This window comes from Oryza glaberrima, chromosome 11 (genome assembly GCF_000147395.1).
Source record: "Oryza glaberrima chromosome 11, OglaRS2, whole genome shotgun sequence".
Lineage (NCBI taxonomy): Eukaryota > Viridiplantae > Streptophyta > Magnoliopsida > Poales > Poaceae > Oryza > Oryza glaberrima.
Window position 1 is genome coordinate 25,850,579 of NC_068336.1, and position 18,742 is coordinate 25,869,320.

General features: G+C 40.7%; 1 protein-coding gene and 1 pseudogene across 1 annotated transcript; both read left to right on the top strand.

Moving 5' to 3' along the window:
• Nucleotides 1–3,770: 3,770 nt before the first annotated feature.
• On the top strand, nt 3,771–13,033 carry LOC127755883 (wall-associated receptor kinase 5-like; annotated as a pseudogene).
• Nucleotides 13,034–14,507: 1,474 nt separating this feature from the next.
• On the top strand, nt 14,508–18,196 carry LOC127755918 (LRR receptor-like serine/threonine-protein kinase EFR). The gene is made up of 2 exons (XM_052281528.1): nt 14,508–17,541; nt 17,643–18,196. The coding sequence occupies exons 1-2, from the start codon at nt 14,616–14,618 to the stop codon at nt 18,029–18,031; spliced, it is 3,315 nt and encodes a 1,104-aa protein (XP_052137488.1). The 5' UTR covers nt 14,508–14,615; the 3' UTR covers nt 18,032–18,196.
• Nucleotides 18,197–18,742: the final 546 nt, after the last annotated feature.

An 18,742-nucleotide genomic window follows, 5' to 3' on the forward strand; every position in this document is an offset into this window, starting at 1 on the left:
TAGATTTCAATAAAAAGTGCACTGTCTCCATTCTTTTTTAATGATGTATTGGTATATTAATTTTGTTCTTAAATAGATAACATTTTGATTCTCTTTATTAACAAAGTCTATGAATTAGGTGTTTGTCGAGATAAATGCAGCTAGCGCTCTCCATGAGGCAGCACTACTGCTTGCATTGATTGGGTACACTACTTAAAAATGATTTTTATGTACGAGAACTTATGATTTTTGCAAACGGACCATAACTTGCAGCGTCTGGAAAAATCAAGCGACATTTTCGATACGGCTCCTTAAGACGCCCGTATCGAAAAATCGATTTTCCCATGCGGGCTCTTAAGTGGTCCGCCAAAAGTGAAAATGATCATTTTTGCATGCGGGCCACTTTGGTCTGCATGGGAAAATCGATTTTTCCATACGGGCGTCTTAAGTAGCCGTATGCAAAAATAAAATTTGAACCTACTTTATCTCACTCATATTGAACTCCAAATTGGATGATTCTTTTTCCTAAATGTTTCTAAAATCATGCTCTATCATGTTATTATGTTCTTACTGCTATTATTTTGGCTATTTTTTCTTGTGACTTTGTTTTATCAACTAAAAATTTGAATTTGAAAATTTCAAATAATATTTTGAAGCAGTAAATAATTTAAGCTAGAAAAGTCGTGATCATAAAAGTTATAGAACTCATCAAGATATACAACTTTTATTTTGTTTTTTTCTTCATCCGACAAAGTGATAGTAACATTGTTCATAAAATTTACATATCTTTCTTATAGTTTACAAAACCATATGAGAGATGTAAATTTTATGAATAATGTTACTTTTACTTTGTCAGATGAAGAAATAACCAAAATAAAATTATAGGTCTTAATGACTTATACCAACTTTGTTGTTGATGACCAAAATAAAAGTTATAGGCGAGGTCTACTCAGCTGCCTTGGGCGACGACCTGGAGCTGGCGGAGGTGGGGGCGGCTCGGCTTCCTCGGCCGGGGCCCTCCCTCACGTGAGTTCGGCACCGGCGACGACGAAGGACGGTGGGGACAGCGGATGCAGCGCCGACAACGACGGCGGGTGGTGGGGGCAGCCGATCTGGCATCAGCGTGGACTGCAGGCGGCGGGGCCGGTGGATGCGGCGCCGGTGACGACGGCAGGCGATGGGGGCGGCCGATCCGGCGCCGGTGACGACTGCGGGCGGTGGGGGCGGCCAATCCGGCGCTGACAAAGACTATGGGTGGTGGGTAGGTGTGGGCAGAAAAAGACCGAAACCGAAAGACCGAGACCGAGAAATTCGGTCATCAATTCGGTACTAGGCAGTGAAAGACCGAATTTTGAGACCGAATTTTGTTCAGTCAATTCGGTTAGTCTCCTTGGTTAACCGAATAGACCAAAAAGACTGAATTAACAAAAAGATGTCTAAATGCAGCCTACAATCCACTAAATGCAACCTACATCCCTACTTCTTCTAGGCATGCAACCTAACAAGAGTCTTTACTCATATGTATGTACGAATTTTTGTTGTGATTTTTGTGTTGAAAATTTCCATTATTTCTTTGCATATATGAAAATGTTGTTGAATTTCGATCAGGACCGAGACCAAGACCGAATTTGTCAGTCCTGACATTTTTTACGTTGAAATTTGGTCTTCACTTTTCAAAAACCGAAATGACGGAAAGAACGAAGACCGAGACCGAATGCCCACCCCTAGCAGGTGGGGCGGCGGATCTGACGCTCCGAATGCGTGCGGCGGGCTCGGGCGGCAGGGATACGGCGCTCCGGCGGCGAGCTAGGGTTTTGGGGGGGGGTGTTGGTTTTCTTTTTGTTAGTTCAATTTATTTTCGCATGTGGCCGGTATAAGAGACTGCATTTTCGCATGCGGTTGCACTACCCGTGTACGAAAAACTCAATTTTCACATACCTTTTAGTGTATGCGGTTGCAACCGCATGCAAAAATCCCTTTTACCTGTATGCGAAAAGGGTTTCCGTTGTAGTGGTAGTTGGAAAGAAATTTAGCAAATGGGGTAGGTTAATTAAGCAAATGAGGTGGTTATATGTGCGGGGTGTAGGTGGGTTATAGGGCTGGGCGAGGAGGGGCAGGCATCCTCCAGACCCTCCCCCCTCTGCCCTAGTGTGGCTTTACCCCTGAGTCAGTATGAAAGGAGAGAGGTAGCTAGCGGTTTGAAACTGGGAGTGATGAACTAACGGTAGAGCATCTCTAAAAGTCTCTCCATCTAACTCTCCAAGCCAAATTTTAGCCATTCTAGCAAAAAAAACATGCTCCAACAGCCTCTCCAACCAGTTGGCTAAGTCATCTGGCTAGCAAAAATCCCGCCTCCACTAGCCAAATTTGGCCAGCCAGAAATCACTGGCCAACCGTGGGCCGCACACAAATTCCTCCCCCCGCCCATCTCCTTTAGCTCTTCTCCAGGATGGCGCAGGCGGCCACGACCTCGACGCCGTTGCCGACGCAGGCACCGTGCACCACCGCGAGCACCGGCTTCCGTGCGTCGCCTGCATCTCCAGGATGGTGCGGTGGAGCCCCTCGGCCGAGGGCGCTGGGCCGCCGCCGCTCGGCTAGGAGGGGGCCGTGGTGGGGTTCTTGGGGACCCGAGCTCGATGCGGCACAGAAGTGCGGGCCGTTGGCGGAGAGCACGACGGCGCGTGTCAAGGCGAGCGTCTTGAACCCACGCCGGAGTGCCACCATCGTTGTCGAGGTCGCCAACCGCTGTCATCGTCGTCGTCGTCTGTACCGTCGCCAGTCATCGCCATCCACTGCTGTCGTCCCCAAGGTTGCCATTGTTGTCGTCTGGATCCAGCTCCACCCGACCTCCATTCCCTCCGTCCCCGCCGGATCCATCCGGCGCGATGTGGATTCGGGCGACGCGGCGTGGATTCAGGAGGAGGGGGCAACCTCCGCCGCCTCCGCCTACGCCTCCCTGGGCTGCGGTTGCCGTCGTAGTTGCCATTCGCCGCCGACACCATCGCCATCCACTACGGTTGCCGTCGTCGTTTCCATTCGCCACCGTTGAGGAAGGGGGGAGAAAATATAGAGGAGGAGGGGAAGAAATTGGAAGGAGGGATAATAAAGGCTGGCATATGGTTTTAGGCTCAGAATAGGGAGCTTAGATGGAGAGGCTGTTGAGTAAACAATGAGTTTAACTAACCAAATTAATTGGCTAGCCGGCTATATGGGTGTTTGGAGAGTCTATTTTAGGTAGTCTGTTGGAGATGCTCTAATAGCGCTAGCTCCTTTCGCTTACGGACAAGATTACGCATGCAATGCAGTTAATATATATCAAAGAACGACGTCAGGCGCAAACAGAGATTGGAATTAGTCAAGGTTTGTAACTAGTAATTAACAAAGCGGGTTTGTGCGTGATATGTCCTAGAAATTAAGTTAGTCAATGATGAAATTATAGTTGATCATTAATCTTTAGAGACAACAATTAAATGTATATATAGATCAGATCTAGAGGCACGTTGGCTAAATGGGTAATAAATAACCAGCTGCAATAGAAAATTAAAGTAAAGAAATTACTTGCGGTTCATTGGTGAATCGCGAGAGAGCTAGTAACGTGCGTGCAGAATATTAATATTCCAACTACGTACGTACATCGATCTCGCGTGCCCTGCATGAATACATATATATATAGACTTGCATGGCCAGTGCAATATCTCGTGCATACAAGCGAGCGAGCTAGCTAGGTTAATTGAGTAAGCTAGGTCGATAAAAAAAAATCCGGTATATATATATATGTTCTCCAATTAAACATGGTGGCGAAACACGTTGCCATGGAACAAGTAGTGTTATGGGTTGTGCTTGCTGCTCCTGCAGCCGTAGTAGCACTTTCTGTGATGCCGCCGTCGGCCACTCCGGCCCAGCGCGGGGGGAGTGCCCGACGACGAAGTGCGGCGACGTTGACATCCCCTACCCATTCGGCATCGGCGAACACTGCGCCTGGCAGGGTTTGGATGACTTCATCGTCACCTGCAACGATAGCTTTAGCCCTCCCAGACCATTCTACAGGGACCTAGAGATCATTGACATCTCGCTGGAGAAGGGGGAGATGCGCATCTACATTCCCGTGGTGTACGTCTGCTTCGACTCGCCCAACACCATCGACTCCTCCTTCTCGTTGACGCAGAACCTCACCGGCTCGCCGTTCCTGGTGGCGCACAAGAGGAACGAGTTCACGGCCATTGGCTGCGACTCGCTCGCGTTTCTCAAGGGCGCCAGGGACGACTGGAGCCTCCTCACCGGCTGCATCACGACGTGCATGAGCTTAGATGATGCTGCCAACGACGGTGACCTCTGCTCGGGGCTGGGTTGCTGCCAGGTGACTTCCATCCCCCGCAACCTTAGCACCGTAGCGCTCGGCTGGGGCGCCAACAACGACACCAACCTTGCGTGGCCATACAGTCCCTGTAACTACGCCTTCATAGCTGAGAAAGGCTGGTACGTTATCCAAAGACCCATATAACTTTCCACACAAAATATATCAATAAAAACTATTAAATAAAGTAAAACTAGCTATAGTTATGTATAATCAATTACATTGTATATATATAGTTGAGGAAAACCCAGGTGGTACCATATTTTATAATGTAAAATTTGGTATATTTCAGTACCTCTAGCACTAGGAAACTAAAAATTTTGCTAGCTCTTAGTAGTTTTAAAATTACTTGTATGTAACTTGCGTATAATTATAATCAAACGAAGGCATGCACTAAGTAGAATTTTTTTCCTGCTACTTTATTGCGTTTATTGATTTCTGTTCGTTACACACACACTCGATCCATTGGATGAAGCTGCTATGGATTTTTTTAGTTTATATTTATAGTTTATATTTATTTTTTAAAAGATTTGAAAAATAAATTCCCATCTCAAAGTTTTATAGAAATATACTCCCGCTCTACCATAGGGCGAGTCTACGATAGGGCAATCTATGTAACGTGGCATCCTGTGAGAGGACGTGCCATGGTAATTTTGCAGACGGCCCCCTCCCAGTGGCAAATCTCCCTAGGGAAGGTCGATTTATCACCGGGAGAGGGCCACATGCAAAATTGCCATGGCGCGTCCCGTGCACCACTAGACTATGCCAATGTCATCAAAATAAATTGTCCTATGGGAGAGCGGGGTCATCTGCAAAAATTGTCATGGCGCGCCCCTCCCACCACGTGCCACATCACAAAGCCTGTTCTACGGTAGGGCCGGAGTAGTATATTTTTACAAAACTTTGAAATGGTAATTTATTTTTTAAATATTTTTTTAAAATAAATATAAATAAATATATAAAAATTCCTAAATGTACTACCGAATTATATACTTCGGCCCTATTTAATTCAGCTTAGGATTATTATAATCTAGCTTATTAAGAGTAAGCTGAAACAAACAAGTAGATTATTATAGCAGATTATAATAATTTATAAGGCAGATTATTATAATCTGATAAGCTGCTCTAGAGGAGCTTTTTTCAGATTATATAGTGGCTAAAGACCCACTACCCCTACATACTTGAGAAAAATTATCCACCTATGCCATCATTTGAACAGATAGTTGAGGGCATTATAGGCTTTAGCCTTTTAAACCCAATAATCCATGCCTTCAATAATCCAGACAAACAAACAACTCATAGCTTATTCTATGCCAGCTTATTATAATCCAACTTACAGTATTTAATAATTTAGATTACAATAATCATAAGCTAAAACAAACAGGGCCTTCGTCGAGCCTATACAAATGCAGGCCGTCCCACCGGCCCACTAAGCTGCCAAGCTGGTTCCATTGCGAGGAAATCCTGGAATTTTTTTATTTTTACTTTTTTATTAAAAATTTACAAAAATATTTTTTTTTGAAAATTTACAAATCTAGTTGCCTCTTGCTCTCTAGTGGGGCGTTTTTTAAAAATCACCCTTCCAAGGGCGATAAGGGACCTAAATGTAATTTTTTTATTTGTGTTCAAACCCTTTCCACCGGTTTTAATTGCTTAAAAACTAATAATGCTTATTCGACACTCCAAATGATTTTAAATGGAAAAGTAGCAAACTGCAAAGTTGTAGATCAAATCGAGATGTAAAACTTTTATATAAAGTTTATTTCCGTCCAAAGTCGTTTGAAATGTAGATCTAAGATTTATTTTAAATAGGTTTTATATTTTGTAATGAATATTTGGATATCTAGAAGATCTTAAATGAAAAATTTATTAAGTACAAAGTTGTAGATCTTCTCGAGATCTACAATTTTGATATAATTTTTTTATTTCATCCAACTTTATATGATAATTTTAAATTGTAAAATATTAAAGCTAATAAGCTATACTGGGAACTTTGCAATTAGATCCCTTATTGCCCTTTGGGAGGGCGGTTTTTAAAAAACGCCCTCCCAAAGGGCGAGAGGCGACTATATTTGTAAATTTTCGAAAAAAAATAGTTTTGTAAATATTTTAATAAAAAAGTAAAAATAAAAAAAAATTCAAAATCCCGAGCAGGACTGCGGGAGATATGGCAATACATGCTTTAGGGACGCATCTAGCTAGCGCACAGCGGTACTGTAGTCTTAAACTGAGACCTCTCACTTTTCCAATTTCACGGTTACTTTTTATCACAGACCTCACATACTTTCTACTTCCTAACATATATATATATATATATATATATAGGTCATATATATATATATTATATATATATAGTATAATAATATATATACACTATTATAATATATATATATATATCTATCTATATATTCTTATATATATTATATATATTCTATCTACTATCTATCTCTTATCTCTACTCTCTCTCTCATTTCTATCTCTCTCTTGTCGTCTGTCTGTCTGTCTGTCTGTCTGTCTGTCTCTCTGTATGTGTGGTCTCTCTCTCTTGTCTGTCTGTGTCTCTCTCTGTCTGTCTGTGTCCTATCATATCTCCTCTGTCTGTTGTCTTGTTCTCTCTCTCTGTCTGTCTGTTGTCTGTCTCTCTCTCTCTCATCTGTTGTATGTACATATATATATGTATGTATGTATGTATATGTCTGTATATATGTATGTATGTATGTGGATTACGTTTTTGGCTGAGGTCAGAGTGGGAGGGTGGGTAAGGGAGGGGGAAGAGGGGCTTTCCCCAGGCTTTGAGGGATGGCCTCGGGGGACATCCGGAGTAGTGGCAACGTAATGGGCACGCAATGAGGATTGGAGCCGTAGGGCTGGAGGTCGGCAATGGGCCGAGTTCCTGGCAGGGCCAACAAGATCAAGCTGGTTAGGAGGCGGGCCGGTGGAGGCTCGTGCGGGTGCTTCACATCGCTAGACTTGGAGAAAAAGGATGGAGGGGGAATGGGGAGGGAGGATGTGGGTGAGGAGGCCAGTCCAGCGGGCTTTGCTGGTGCCTTTCGCATTTTTTGGCCAGCTGGGATTCCGCAACGAAGTGATACAAGGAAGCGATGTGATACTATGTGCAATCTGAACCTGCCGACGAGGATGTAGCAGAACAAGCGCTCACTCCTCCTGCGTAGCTCATGTGTCCTCGGCACTCTAGTGGACACAAAGTCACACGAAAAATAAATTAAATTTAAGGGTTTAGGGTTTAGGGTTTATGGTTTATATATTTTAGATTTGATTAAATTACTTTTTATACATTAAGTGAACGGTTTACTATTGGTTAGTTCTATATTAAATTTAATTTCTAGACAGACTTATGTTTTTACCCCATAATAGATTTACTTTTAATAGATTTACTTTTAATGTTGTGACAAGTTATTTTCTTTTTGTTTTAAGTTACTTCTATAATACAAGTTATTTACTTTTATTTATCTAAGAAGTAATTTAATGAATTCTAAAAGTAATTTAGATATATTATAAAATTAATTTGTATTTTTTATTAAAAATATAATCATGTGAGAATATGAATACGACGGTATAATCGGATCGTATATCGGATGAGTAATTTAAGAGAAAATTTTATTTAAAGTATAGGTGGTAAAAATATATTTTTCTACTTGTTGCTTGATGAACTATTATTATAGTTAAGTAAGACTCTTCTAGTCATCTGATGCTATCGCTGGTTACGACTAAATCAAGAGGCTCTCGATTTAGATTTTACAATCCTATGGTGTTCAGCCAAGGTCGTGCAAGAGGAACTCAGGAACACCGCAAGCGGGAGAAGTTTGGATTGATCATTACCTGTACCATCCTCCGGACAGTATTCCGTAGCTTAGTCACTATAAAAAATATTACAAATTAATATACTAATTGGTAACTATATTGCTCAAACACATAAAAGTGTCTGATTGAATACTTTCATTTCGCCCCGGGCTAACCGCCAATGAACCAAACTTTTTCCATGAGATGTGCATATATTGAGTTTATTATTACTGATGTGCGACTACACATCACATAGGTACAATTTCAGCCGGCAAGATTTGAGTCGTACCGGCAGCAAGAGCTTTGCCAACCGTACTGGAGATTTAAGTGTCCCAATGGTGCTTGATTGGGCCCTCAGGAGAAATGGGTCGTGCTCGTCAGCAACACAGAAAGCGGATGCCTGTGTCAGCTCTAACAGCTACTGCAACAACACCTCCAACGGGGAGGGCTACCTCTGCGAGTGCAAACCGGGATACACCGGCAATCCGTACCTCCCCGACGACGACGGTGGATGCAGAGGTAATATTAACTAGCACGGTGGCCCGCGCAGATTGCGCGGCTAGCATCATTATATTTTCTCTCATAAAATAGCATATATGTTTCTCATTATATTATTCAAATATATTAAAATGACAACATAGTTTTAATTTTTGCAATAACTTTACCAAACTACTAATGTGTAATATTCATATTGTTTGAATATTGTATTTTATATATGTGTTAGTTATTAATTATTTTTAATATCAAATTTTTGTTATTTGTAAATTATATATATTCCTATATGGACTCTAGATTCATCTTTTAATATTTCTTTCTTTAATTCCGAATTTTCTGTAAATTGAATAGACTCTAGGCTCTTCTTCCAATATTATTTATTTTTATCTCTGAATTTTTATTATTTCTAGTTAAATTTCTATGTGGACTCTAAACTCATCTTTCAATATTCTTTAATTTTTAATTTTAAATTTCAGTTACTTCTAAATTGTATTCCTATATTGACTTTAAACTTTTCTTCCCATATTTTTCTTAATTTCGAATTTTAGTTATTTGTAAATTGTATTTTTACACGAACTCTAAACACTACTTTTAATATTGTTATGTTTATTCCTAATTTTAGTTGGGCTCTATACTCTACTTTTAATATTCTTTATTTTTAATTCCGAATTTCTATTATTTCCTAATTGTATTTCTATATAGACTCTATACTCTACTTCTAATATTCCTTATTTTAAATTCTGAATCTCAGTTATTTCCTTATTGTATTTCTATATGGACTCTAGTCACCTCTTCTAATATTACTTATTTTAAATTCCGAATTTCAGTTATTTCCTAATTGTATTTCTATATGGACTATATACTCTACTTCTAATATTCCTTATTTTTATTCCGAATTTCAGTTATTTCCTAATTGTACTTCTATATGGACTCTAGTCTCCTCTTCTAATATTACTTATTTTTTAATTCCGAATTTCAACTATTTCTAAATTGTATTTCTATATGGAATCTGCCTTTTTCTTTTTCTCTGATTAATGTGAGAATTTCTAGACCATAAGAGCGAACGTGGAGGCTCTTTTTTCTATTCCTTTAATAATATAATTAGCTAGGTGGCCCGCGCAATTGAGCAGCTAGCACCCGAACAAAATCATATATTTTTTAGTATGATTTCACTTAAAATTTATTAAATAGCTATCTCATTGTTTTAAGACTTTAAAAAACCAAACCTTATCATCCTCGTGTTTCTAATTATATAGTTTTTAAAAGTCACACCAGTTGCTACCCCTTATGTCATCTCCTTTTTTATTTGCTTGCTCGATCTACCACTATTTTTATTCATTCTTCTTGGAACCTTTAAAAATTGGATTTTATAGTTTTAGAGTTTATTGTCACGTTGGGTTTCGTTTTTATAATTTCTAGATGTCCCGTCAAATGTTGCCATTATACTCCTCTACGGCCCGTCCAGTGTTTCTTCTCTTTATTGTCATTGAGATTTTAAAAATTGAACATAATTATCGTTTGGGTTCATTTTTACTTTCTAGAAGTCTCGTCAAATCATCAGCGGCTTTGCCATTGTACTCCTCTACGGCTTGTCCGCTGCCTCCCTTCTTTATTGTCATTGAGATTTTAAAATCGAACCTGATTATCATTGGTTTTTTTTTTACTTTTTGGAAGTTCCAAACCTTTTAAAATTGGACTTGTAGTTTTATTTTTTTATAATTTTTAGAAGTTCCATCAAACGATGCCACTATGCCTCTCTACAGCTGGTCCATCGCCTACTCTTTATTGTCATTATGATTCTAAAAATCGAACATAACTATTGTTGGAATTCATTTTTTATTTTCTAGAAGTCCCGTCAATCGTCAGCGGCTCTGCAACTATACAATTATACACCCCGCCCGCTGCTTCTCCTTTTTACTGTCATTGAGATTTTAAAAATCGAATATGATTATCAATAGGGTTTTTTTTTTTTACTTTCTAGAAGTCCCAACAACTGCTTTACTTGTTTGCTTCACGGCCTGCCTGGTGTCCCTCCTTTTAATCGTCATTAGGATTCTATTTGGTGTTTTATTAACAATTTTTATATGTTGTATCAACCGCCACCACTCTACTCCTTTATAGGCATGTTACTTAATTTATCTCATCATGTGTTTTAGATGGTTTTTTCTTTCAATAGTCTTTATTTTTATCACAAACTTTAGTTATTTATAAATTGTATTCCTAATTGAAATCTTATTTTTCTTTTTCTAATTTCAGAATTTTTTTTAAAAAAATTAGTTAATACCGTATTGTGTTCTTTTAATGTTTTTATTTTTTTATTTTCAATTTAAGTTGTTTCAAAATTGTATTCCTACTTGAACTCTCTTTTAATTTTTCTAATTTTGGATAGTATTTTATCTCGTCATGTGTTTTAGATAGTATTTTATTTCAATAATCTTTATTTTTATCACAAATGTTAGTTATTTATAAATTGTATTCCTAACTGAAATCTTATTTTTCTTTTTCTAATTTTAGTTTTTTTAAAAAAAATAGTTAATACCGTATTGGGTTCTTATATGGACTCTTCTTTTAATATTCCTTATTTTTAGTTCCTAATTTCAGCTATTTTTAAATTGTATTCCTACTTGGACTCTCATTTCCTTTTCTAATTTTGGATTTTATTTTATTTTTATTTTGAATTTTGATTAATCTCGTATTGGGTTCTTATATGGTAACTTCTTTCAATATTGCTTATTTTTAATTCTGAATTTCAGCTATTTTTAAATTGTATTTCTACCTGTACTCTCCTTTCCTTTTCTAATTTTGGATTTTATTTTATTTTTATCTCGAATTTTGATTAATCTCGTATTGGGTTCCTATATGACTCCTCTTTCCATATTGCTTATTTTTAATTCCGAATTTCAGCTATTTTTAGATTGTATTTCTACTTGAACTCTCCTTTCCTTTTCTAATTTTGGATTTTATTTTATTTTTATTTCGAATTTTGATTAATCTTGTATTGGGTTCTTATATGGAAACTTCTTTCAATATTACTTATTTTAATTCCGAATTTCAGCTATTTTTAAATTGTATTTCTACTTGGACTCTACTTTCCTTTTCTAATTTTGAATTTTATTTTATTTTTATTTCGAATTTTGATTAATGTTGTATTGGGTTACTATATGGACTCCTCTTTCCATATTGCTTATTTTTAATTCCGAATTTCAGCTATTTTTAGATTGTACTTCTACTTGGACTCTCCTTTTCTTTTTTTTCCTTTTCTCCGATTAATGTGGGAATTTCTAGCCCCCACAGCGAACGTGGTGCCTCCTTTCAAGGCTGTTTTAATAATATAATAGATAGATAGATAGATTGTTTGTTTTGCATGTTGCAGCGACTGTCTGTGCTGTGGTGGCTCTTTTGGTCCTTGCTTGGTTCGTTCACAGGGAGCATAAGAGATGGAAGCAGAAAGGGTACTTCGACAGTAACGGTGGCCAAGTATTGGAGAAGATGGGTGTTACCCTCTTCACAGAGGACGATCTGGATGAGATTACAAACAACAAGTGCACCAAGATTGGGGATGGCGCATTCGGCGAGGTATACAAGGGAACCCTGCATGATAACCAAACGGTTGCCGTCAAATACTCCATTGCAAAGGGCGCAACACGTGGAAAAGACGAGTTTGTGAATGAGATCATAATCCAGCTGCAGGTCAGCCACACCAACGTCGTCCGCCTCGTCGGTTGCTGCATAGAAACAGAGATCCCCATGCTTGTCTTTGAGTTCGTCCCTAACGGGAGCCTCGAGAATGTTCTTCATGGCGCTGATCGGTGCCAGCACCTCTCTCTGCAACAACGCCTACACATTGCCATCGGCTCCGCAGAGGCTCTTGACTACATGCACTCGCATGGCAACGGCCAGATTGTCCACGGTGATATCAAGCCTGGCAACATCCTCCTTGATGACAATCTCGTGCCTAAGGTCTCTGACTTTGGGTCATCCAAGCTCACATTGAAAACCAAGCAAGCGAGGAAGTGGGAAGTATCTGCTGACATGAACTACATCGATCCCGTGTACATCAAGACAGGCGATTTCAATGATAAGAGTGATGTATATAGCTTTGGGGTTATGCTCCTGGAGCTTATCTCAGGAAAAAAGGCCAAGTACGACGAGAATAAAAGCCTCCTGGTACAATTTGTCAACCATTATGAGGATGTCGACACAAGGAGGGAAATGTATGACCAGGACATGTTGTCTAGGGAGGCCTTGCATTCTCACTGCATGGACTGTCTTGATAGTATGGCTGACATTGTGCTCCGGTGTCTTGAAAATGACGTGGACAAGAGGCCGACTATGGCTGAGGTGCGAGACAAGCTTAAGAAGTTGATGTCATTGCTAACCACGACGCCGGTTGAACTCGTGTAGAATGAAAGATGGATATATATTACTCCGATCGATCTTCAGGGTATCCATCGGTTGGTCTTAATTTGTCTGTTTTGAGAGTTTCTCGATATATATTGATCCCTATCTAGATTTGAAGTTGGTTTGGTTATACGTATGCATGCATTCCATGTTATCTTTTGTTTCAATGAGTTGAACGTACGTGTTGTTCTCTTTATGTGTGGTTCTTGTACGAAGTATATAAGCTGAAATCCAGCTAGTACTAGTATGACATCATGTTGTTATTTACGCTGTACCTAAGCTTGTCGGTGATTTATCTCTTCAATCTATGTCTGGCATCGATCAAGGGCTGCTAACAGCTTGAATGTAGCAAGCAAACGATTTCACCTATAAGCTGATGAAGACGTGTGAACAAAAAAAAATTGGTTTCACTGTCAAATGTACCATATTCGCTCTAATAATGCAGACGCCATGGATTCCAAGTGTAGAGCAGAGCTTGTCAGCAAGTTAACTCGGGTGGTTTTATCTTTTTTCGAAAGCTGTCCGGTTTGACCGGATTCATTAATTAAGAACAAGGTTTGCAATAGCACGAAATGTGCTAAAACAGTAAAATCAGTTTACAGCAGCATCTGCAGACTAGCGGATGTAATTTGAGTTATTATCTCTAAGAAACTGTTAATTGCTTTGCGTCGGCAACAGTATGGCCAGGTGCTTAGCTCCCGCCATGCTCCAGGATTTCAGCATGTCCGTAGCCGCTTCGTGGTGAAAAACTCTTGCGTTTCTTTCGCGCTATTACTGCCCAGAAGACAGCTAACAGCGCAGAAGCTACTCCTGCGTTTCCTTTTCGACGTTTCTTGCGGCTTGAAGATGATTGTCCCAGGTTGTTTGCAGCTTTTCCTCTGTATTTACCGACGTTAATTGCATTGAGTGTAGCCACCGCAGAATTTGAGTTTTGCCATTGGTGAACCTTAGAGCAGTTCCTGAATAAGTGCTCTCCAGTTTCTGCCGCTTGTTGACAGAAAATGCAAGAACCATTTGCCGGCCAGCCAAGTGAAATGAGTCGATCCGCTGTCCATAATAATCTGTTTTGGTGAAGAACCCAGGCAAAGACGCGGCATCCATTCGGGGCCCATGGCTTCCAAATTAGCCGCGGCACTGCTGAAGTTAGTGAACCTCAGGTGGTTTTATCAACCAACGCAAATCAAGTCAATGTTCCAGTGCTGCAACTGATCTCAATCAGACAGAACAGTTCTAATTCCATCGGCGGATTGTGACGACATTTTGATCCAGCTTTAAAAAAGAAAGCTCAAACAAGGTTCCAATCAAAACCGGTGCGTGCATGATTGGTCAACAGTCAATATATTCGACTCATTCGGCAAAGATAGCGCTATATGTACATTGTATCTGTCAAGGTCTTTGATTGGTCAAGAGTGTGAAAGAAAAGTTTCATGCCCCACAATCCCACATGTGGAGAGAAAACAACATACAAGGGCTCATTGATTACCGTCAGTCAGCCAATCAGGAGGAGGGAAATACATATTATGCTTTGTTAGTTCTTAGCTTGTTGCAAAGTTAATTGCCACAAAAGCATCACTTCAGCGTCGTCATGGCGCTCGGATCTCCAGTATGCATCATCGTGTCCGCTCTGCTGTTGATCACTTTGTCCCCTGTGGCTGCTGCTGCTGCTGCTTCTCCTCCAGGACCGAGCAAGAGCAATGGCAACGACACCGATCTCGCTGCGCTGCTGGCTTTCAAAGGTGAGCTCTCCGATCCCTACAACATTCTTGCCACCAACTGGACTGCCGGCACGCCGTTCTGCCGGTGGATGGGGATCACTTGCAGCCGGCGGCAGCAGCAGCGTGTCACCGGAGTGGAGCTGCCCGGAGTTCCCCTCCAAGGAAAGCTGAGCCCTCACATCGGTAACCTATCTTTCCTCTCCGTCCTTAACCTCACCATCACAAACCTCACGGGTTCAATCCCAGACGATATCGGAAGGCTGCATCGCCTCGAGCTCCTTGATCTTGGCAATAATGCTTTCTCAGGTGTCATCCCAGCCTCCATAGGCAACCTCACGAGGCTTGGCGTTCTTCGTCTCGCGGTTAACCAGCTCTCTGGACAAATCCCAGCCGATCTGCAGGGCCTGCACAGCCTTCGCAGCATCAACATTCGGAACAATGGCCTCACTGGGTCGATCCCAAACAGCCTGTTCAACAACACACCTTTGTTATCTTATCTCAACATTGCCAACAACAGCCTTTCTGGATCAATACCAGCCTGCATCGGCTCATTGCCCATGCTTCAATTCCTTGACTTGCAGGTTAATCAACTTGCCGGACCAGTACCACCAGGCGTCTTCAACATGTCTATGCTAGGAGTTATTGCTCTTGCCTTGAACGGCTTAACTGGCCCTATCCCAGGCAACGAAAGCTTCAGACTCCCGAGTCTCTGGTTTTTCTCCATTGATGCCAACAATTTCACAGGTCCAATTCCACAGGGGTTCGCGGCGTGCCAGCAACTCCAAGTTTTTTCCCTCATCCAGAACTTATTCGAGGGTACTTTGCCATCATGGCTGGGCAAGTTGACGAATCTCGTCAAGCTCAACTTGGGTGAGAATCACTTCGATGGTGGTTCAATCCCTGATGCGTTAAGCAACATTACCATGCTGGCTTCCCTAGAGCTCAGCACGTGCAACCTAACAGGAACCATTCCAGCAGATATTGGAAAGCTTGGAAAACTTTCAGATTTGCTTATTGCAAGGAATCAACTAAGGGGACCCATTCCTGCTTCTCTCGGCAACTTATCTGCATTATCACGCCTGGATTTGAGCACAAACCTGTTGGATGGATCTGTCCCATCAACAGTTGGCAGCATGAACTCTTTGACATACTTTGTTATTTTCGAAAATAGCTTACAGGGGGATCTTAAATTCTTGTCTGCTCTTTCTAACTGTAGGAAGCTTTCTGTCCTTGAAATCGACTCAAATTATTTCACCGGAAACCTCCCAGACTATGTGGGCAATCTATCAAGCACGCTGCAAGCATTCATCGCACGTCGAAACAATATATCCGGTGTCCTTCCATCTACAGTTTGGAACTTAACTAGTCTCAAGTATCTAGATCTTAGTGATAACCAACTGCACAGCACAATATCAGAATCACTCATGGATTTGGAGATTCTACAGTGGCTTGATCTCAGTGAAAATAGCTTGTTTGGCCCCATACCGTCAAATATTGGCGTGCTGAAGAATGTTCAAAGATTATTTCTTGGAACAAACCAATTCTCCGGCTCCATATCGATGGGCATTAGTAACATGACCAAGTTAGAATACCTAGATTTATCTGATAACCAACTAGCATCCACTGTACCACCGAGCTTATTTCATCTTGATAGACTTGTTAAACTAGATCTGTCCCACAATTTCTTGAGTGGTGCATTACCGGCTGATATAGGCTATTTGAAGCAAATGAATATCATGGATCTCTCTAGCAACCACTTCACTGGCATCCTCCCAGATTCAATTGCACAACTTCAAATGATAGCCTACTTGAACCTATCAGTCAATTCATTCCAAAATTCAATTCCAGATTCTTTTCGTGTGCTTACCAGCTTAGAAACTTTGGATCTATCCCACAACAATATTTCCGGTACCATCCCAGAATACCTGGCCAATTTTACTGTCCTTTCCAGCTTGAACCTATCTTTCAACAACCTACATGGTCAAATACCAGAAACAGGTGTCTTCTCAAACATCACGCTGGAATCCTTGGTTGGGAACTCAGGGCTATGTGGTGCTGTCCGTTTAGGATTTTCACCATGCCAAGCAACCTCTCCCAAAAGAAACCATCGGATTATAAAATACTTAGTCCCTCCTATAATTATCACAGTTGGAGCTGTAGCTTGCTGCTTATATGTAATTCTTAAATACAAAGTTAAGTATCAAAAGATGTCTGTTGGTATGGTTGACATGGCCAGCCATCAACTACTCTCCTACCATGAGCTTGCTCGTGCTACTAATGATTTCAGTGATGATAATATGTTGGGCTCTGGAAGCTTTGGAAAAGTTTTTAAGGGTCAGCTGAGCAGCGGTTTGGTGGTTGCCATAAAAGTTATACACCAACATATGGAACATGCCATTAGAAGCTTTGATACTGAGTGTCGGGTGCTTCGAACGGCTAGGCATCGCAACTTGATAAAGATACTTAACACTTGTTCCAACCTGGACTTCAGAGCACTGGTTCTTGAGTACATGCCCAATGGAAGCTTAGAGGCACTTCTACACTCTGATCAAAGAATTCAATTAAGTTTCCTTGAGCGATTGGATATTATGCTAGACGTTTCAATGGCAATGGAATACCTGCACCATGAGCACTGCGAAGTGGTTCTGCACTGTGATTTGAAGCCTAGCAACGTGCTATTTGATGATGACATGACGGCGCATGTGTCAGACTTCGGTATTGCAAGGCTGCTGTTAGGTGATGATAGCTCCATGATTTCTGCTAGCATGCCAGGAACAGTCGGGTACATGGCACCAGGTAAGCTAGTATCATCTGTTTTGCTGAATCCTTGCTGATCTTTTATAGAGTAATTATCAAGTGGTGCAACTAATGTTTGGTGATCATTTTTTCTTGAGCAGAGTATGGCGCCCTTGGTAAAGCATCACGGAAGAGCGATGTATTCAGCTATGGGATCATGTTGCTTGAAGTGTTCACTGCGAAGAGACCAACAGATGCTATGTTTGTGGGAGAACTAAACATCAGGCAGTGGGTTCTTCAGGCATTTCCTGCAAACCTTGTCCATGTCATAGATGGCCAACTTGTACAGGACAGCTCTTCTTCTACCGGTAGCATTGACGGCTTTCTTATGCCAGTGTTTGAATTGGGCTTGCTCTGCTCGTCTGACTCGCCAGAGCAAAGAATGGTGATGAGTGATGTTGTTGTGACGTTGAAGAAGATTAGGAAGGAGTACGTCAAGTCGATAGCAACTATGGGAAGAGATGAGAACCGAACAGCAGTGTTCCATTGACCCTGCCTGACTGCGTATACGAAAGAACGAATCATCCTCTGCACCCATATTTGCTTCTGCATTAAGAATAACAGAATAATAGCATCAGCAACTTGTCCAATGATCAATTACTCTTTACTTCTTTATGTGTATGGATGAATATGAATAAATCTCTTATGTTTCTTAGCTAGTTACACAATATTTAAATTGTGTACATGTATGATTGATCTGCTGCTTCATGGATTTGCACCATGATATGGTTGTAAATGATCTGCTATTAAAATATGCTTTACGTCCAGGCCAACATAAGAAAGAATATTCTAACCTAGAAAGGAATGAAGTTTGGGTGTAAACATTCAAGATAAGACATGGACTTCACTGGTTGCCTGACAGGCCAGCTCTGCTTATAGGCCGCAGGATAGTTTTCCTCATTTCTTTTTTTTTTTACAATTTGCAAACTCTTTGATTTATAACATTGTAGTCATTATTTAGAACAGGTCAATGATACCGAAATTAACGAGTATGCAACAGTCAGGGAGATAATCTTTTCTAAGAATACTGATAGCTATTTGTCCTGTATCTATCAAGGTCTTGGTTAGTCACAAGTGGGAAAGGGAAAAAGTTGCATGTGCTCATATGCTTTTAGACTAGGGAAGGAAAAATCATCATGCATGCTTGGACAGTTGGACTTGTTCATGTCAGGTTGACCAATAGTCAACATCTTAGATTTAG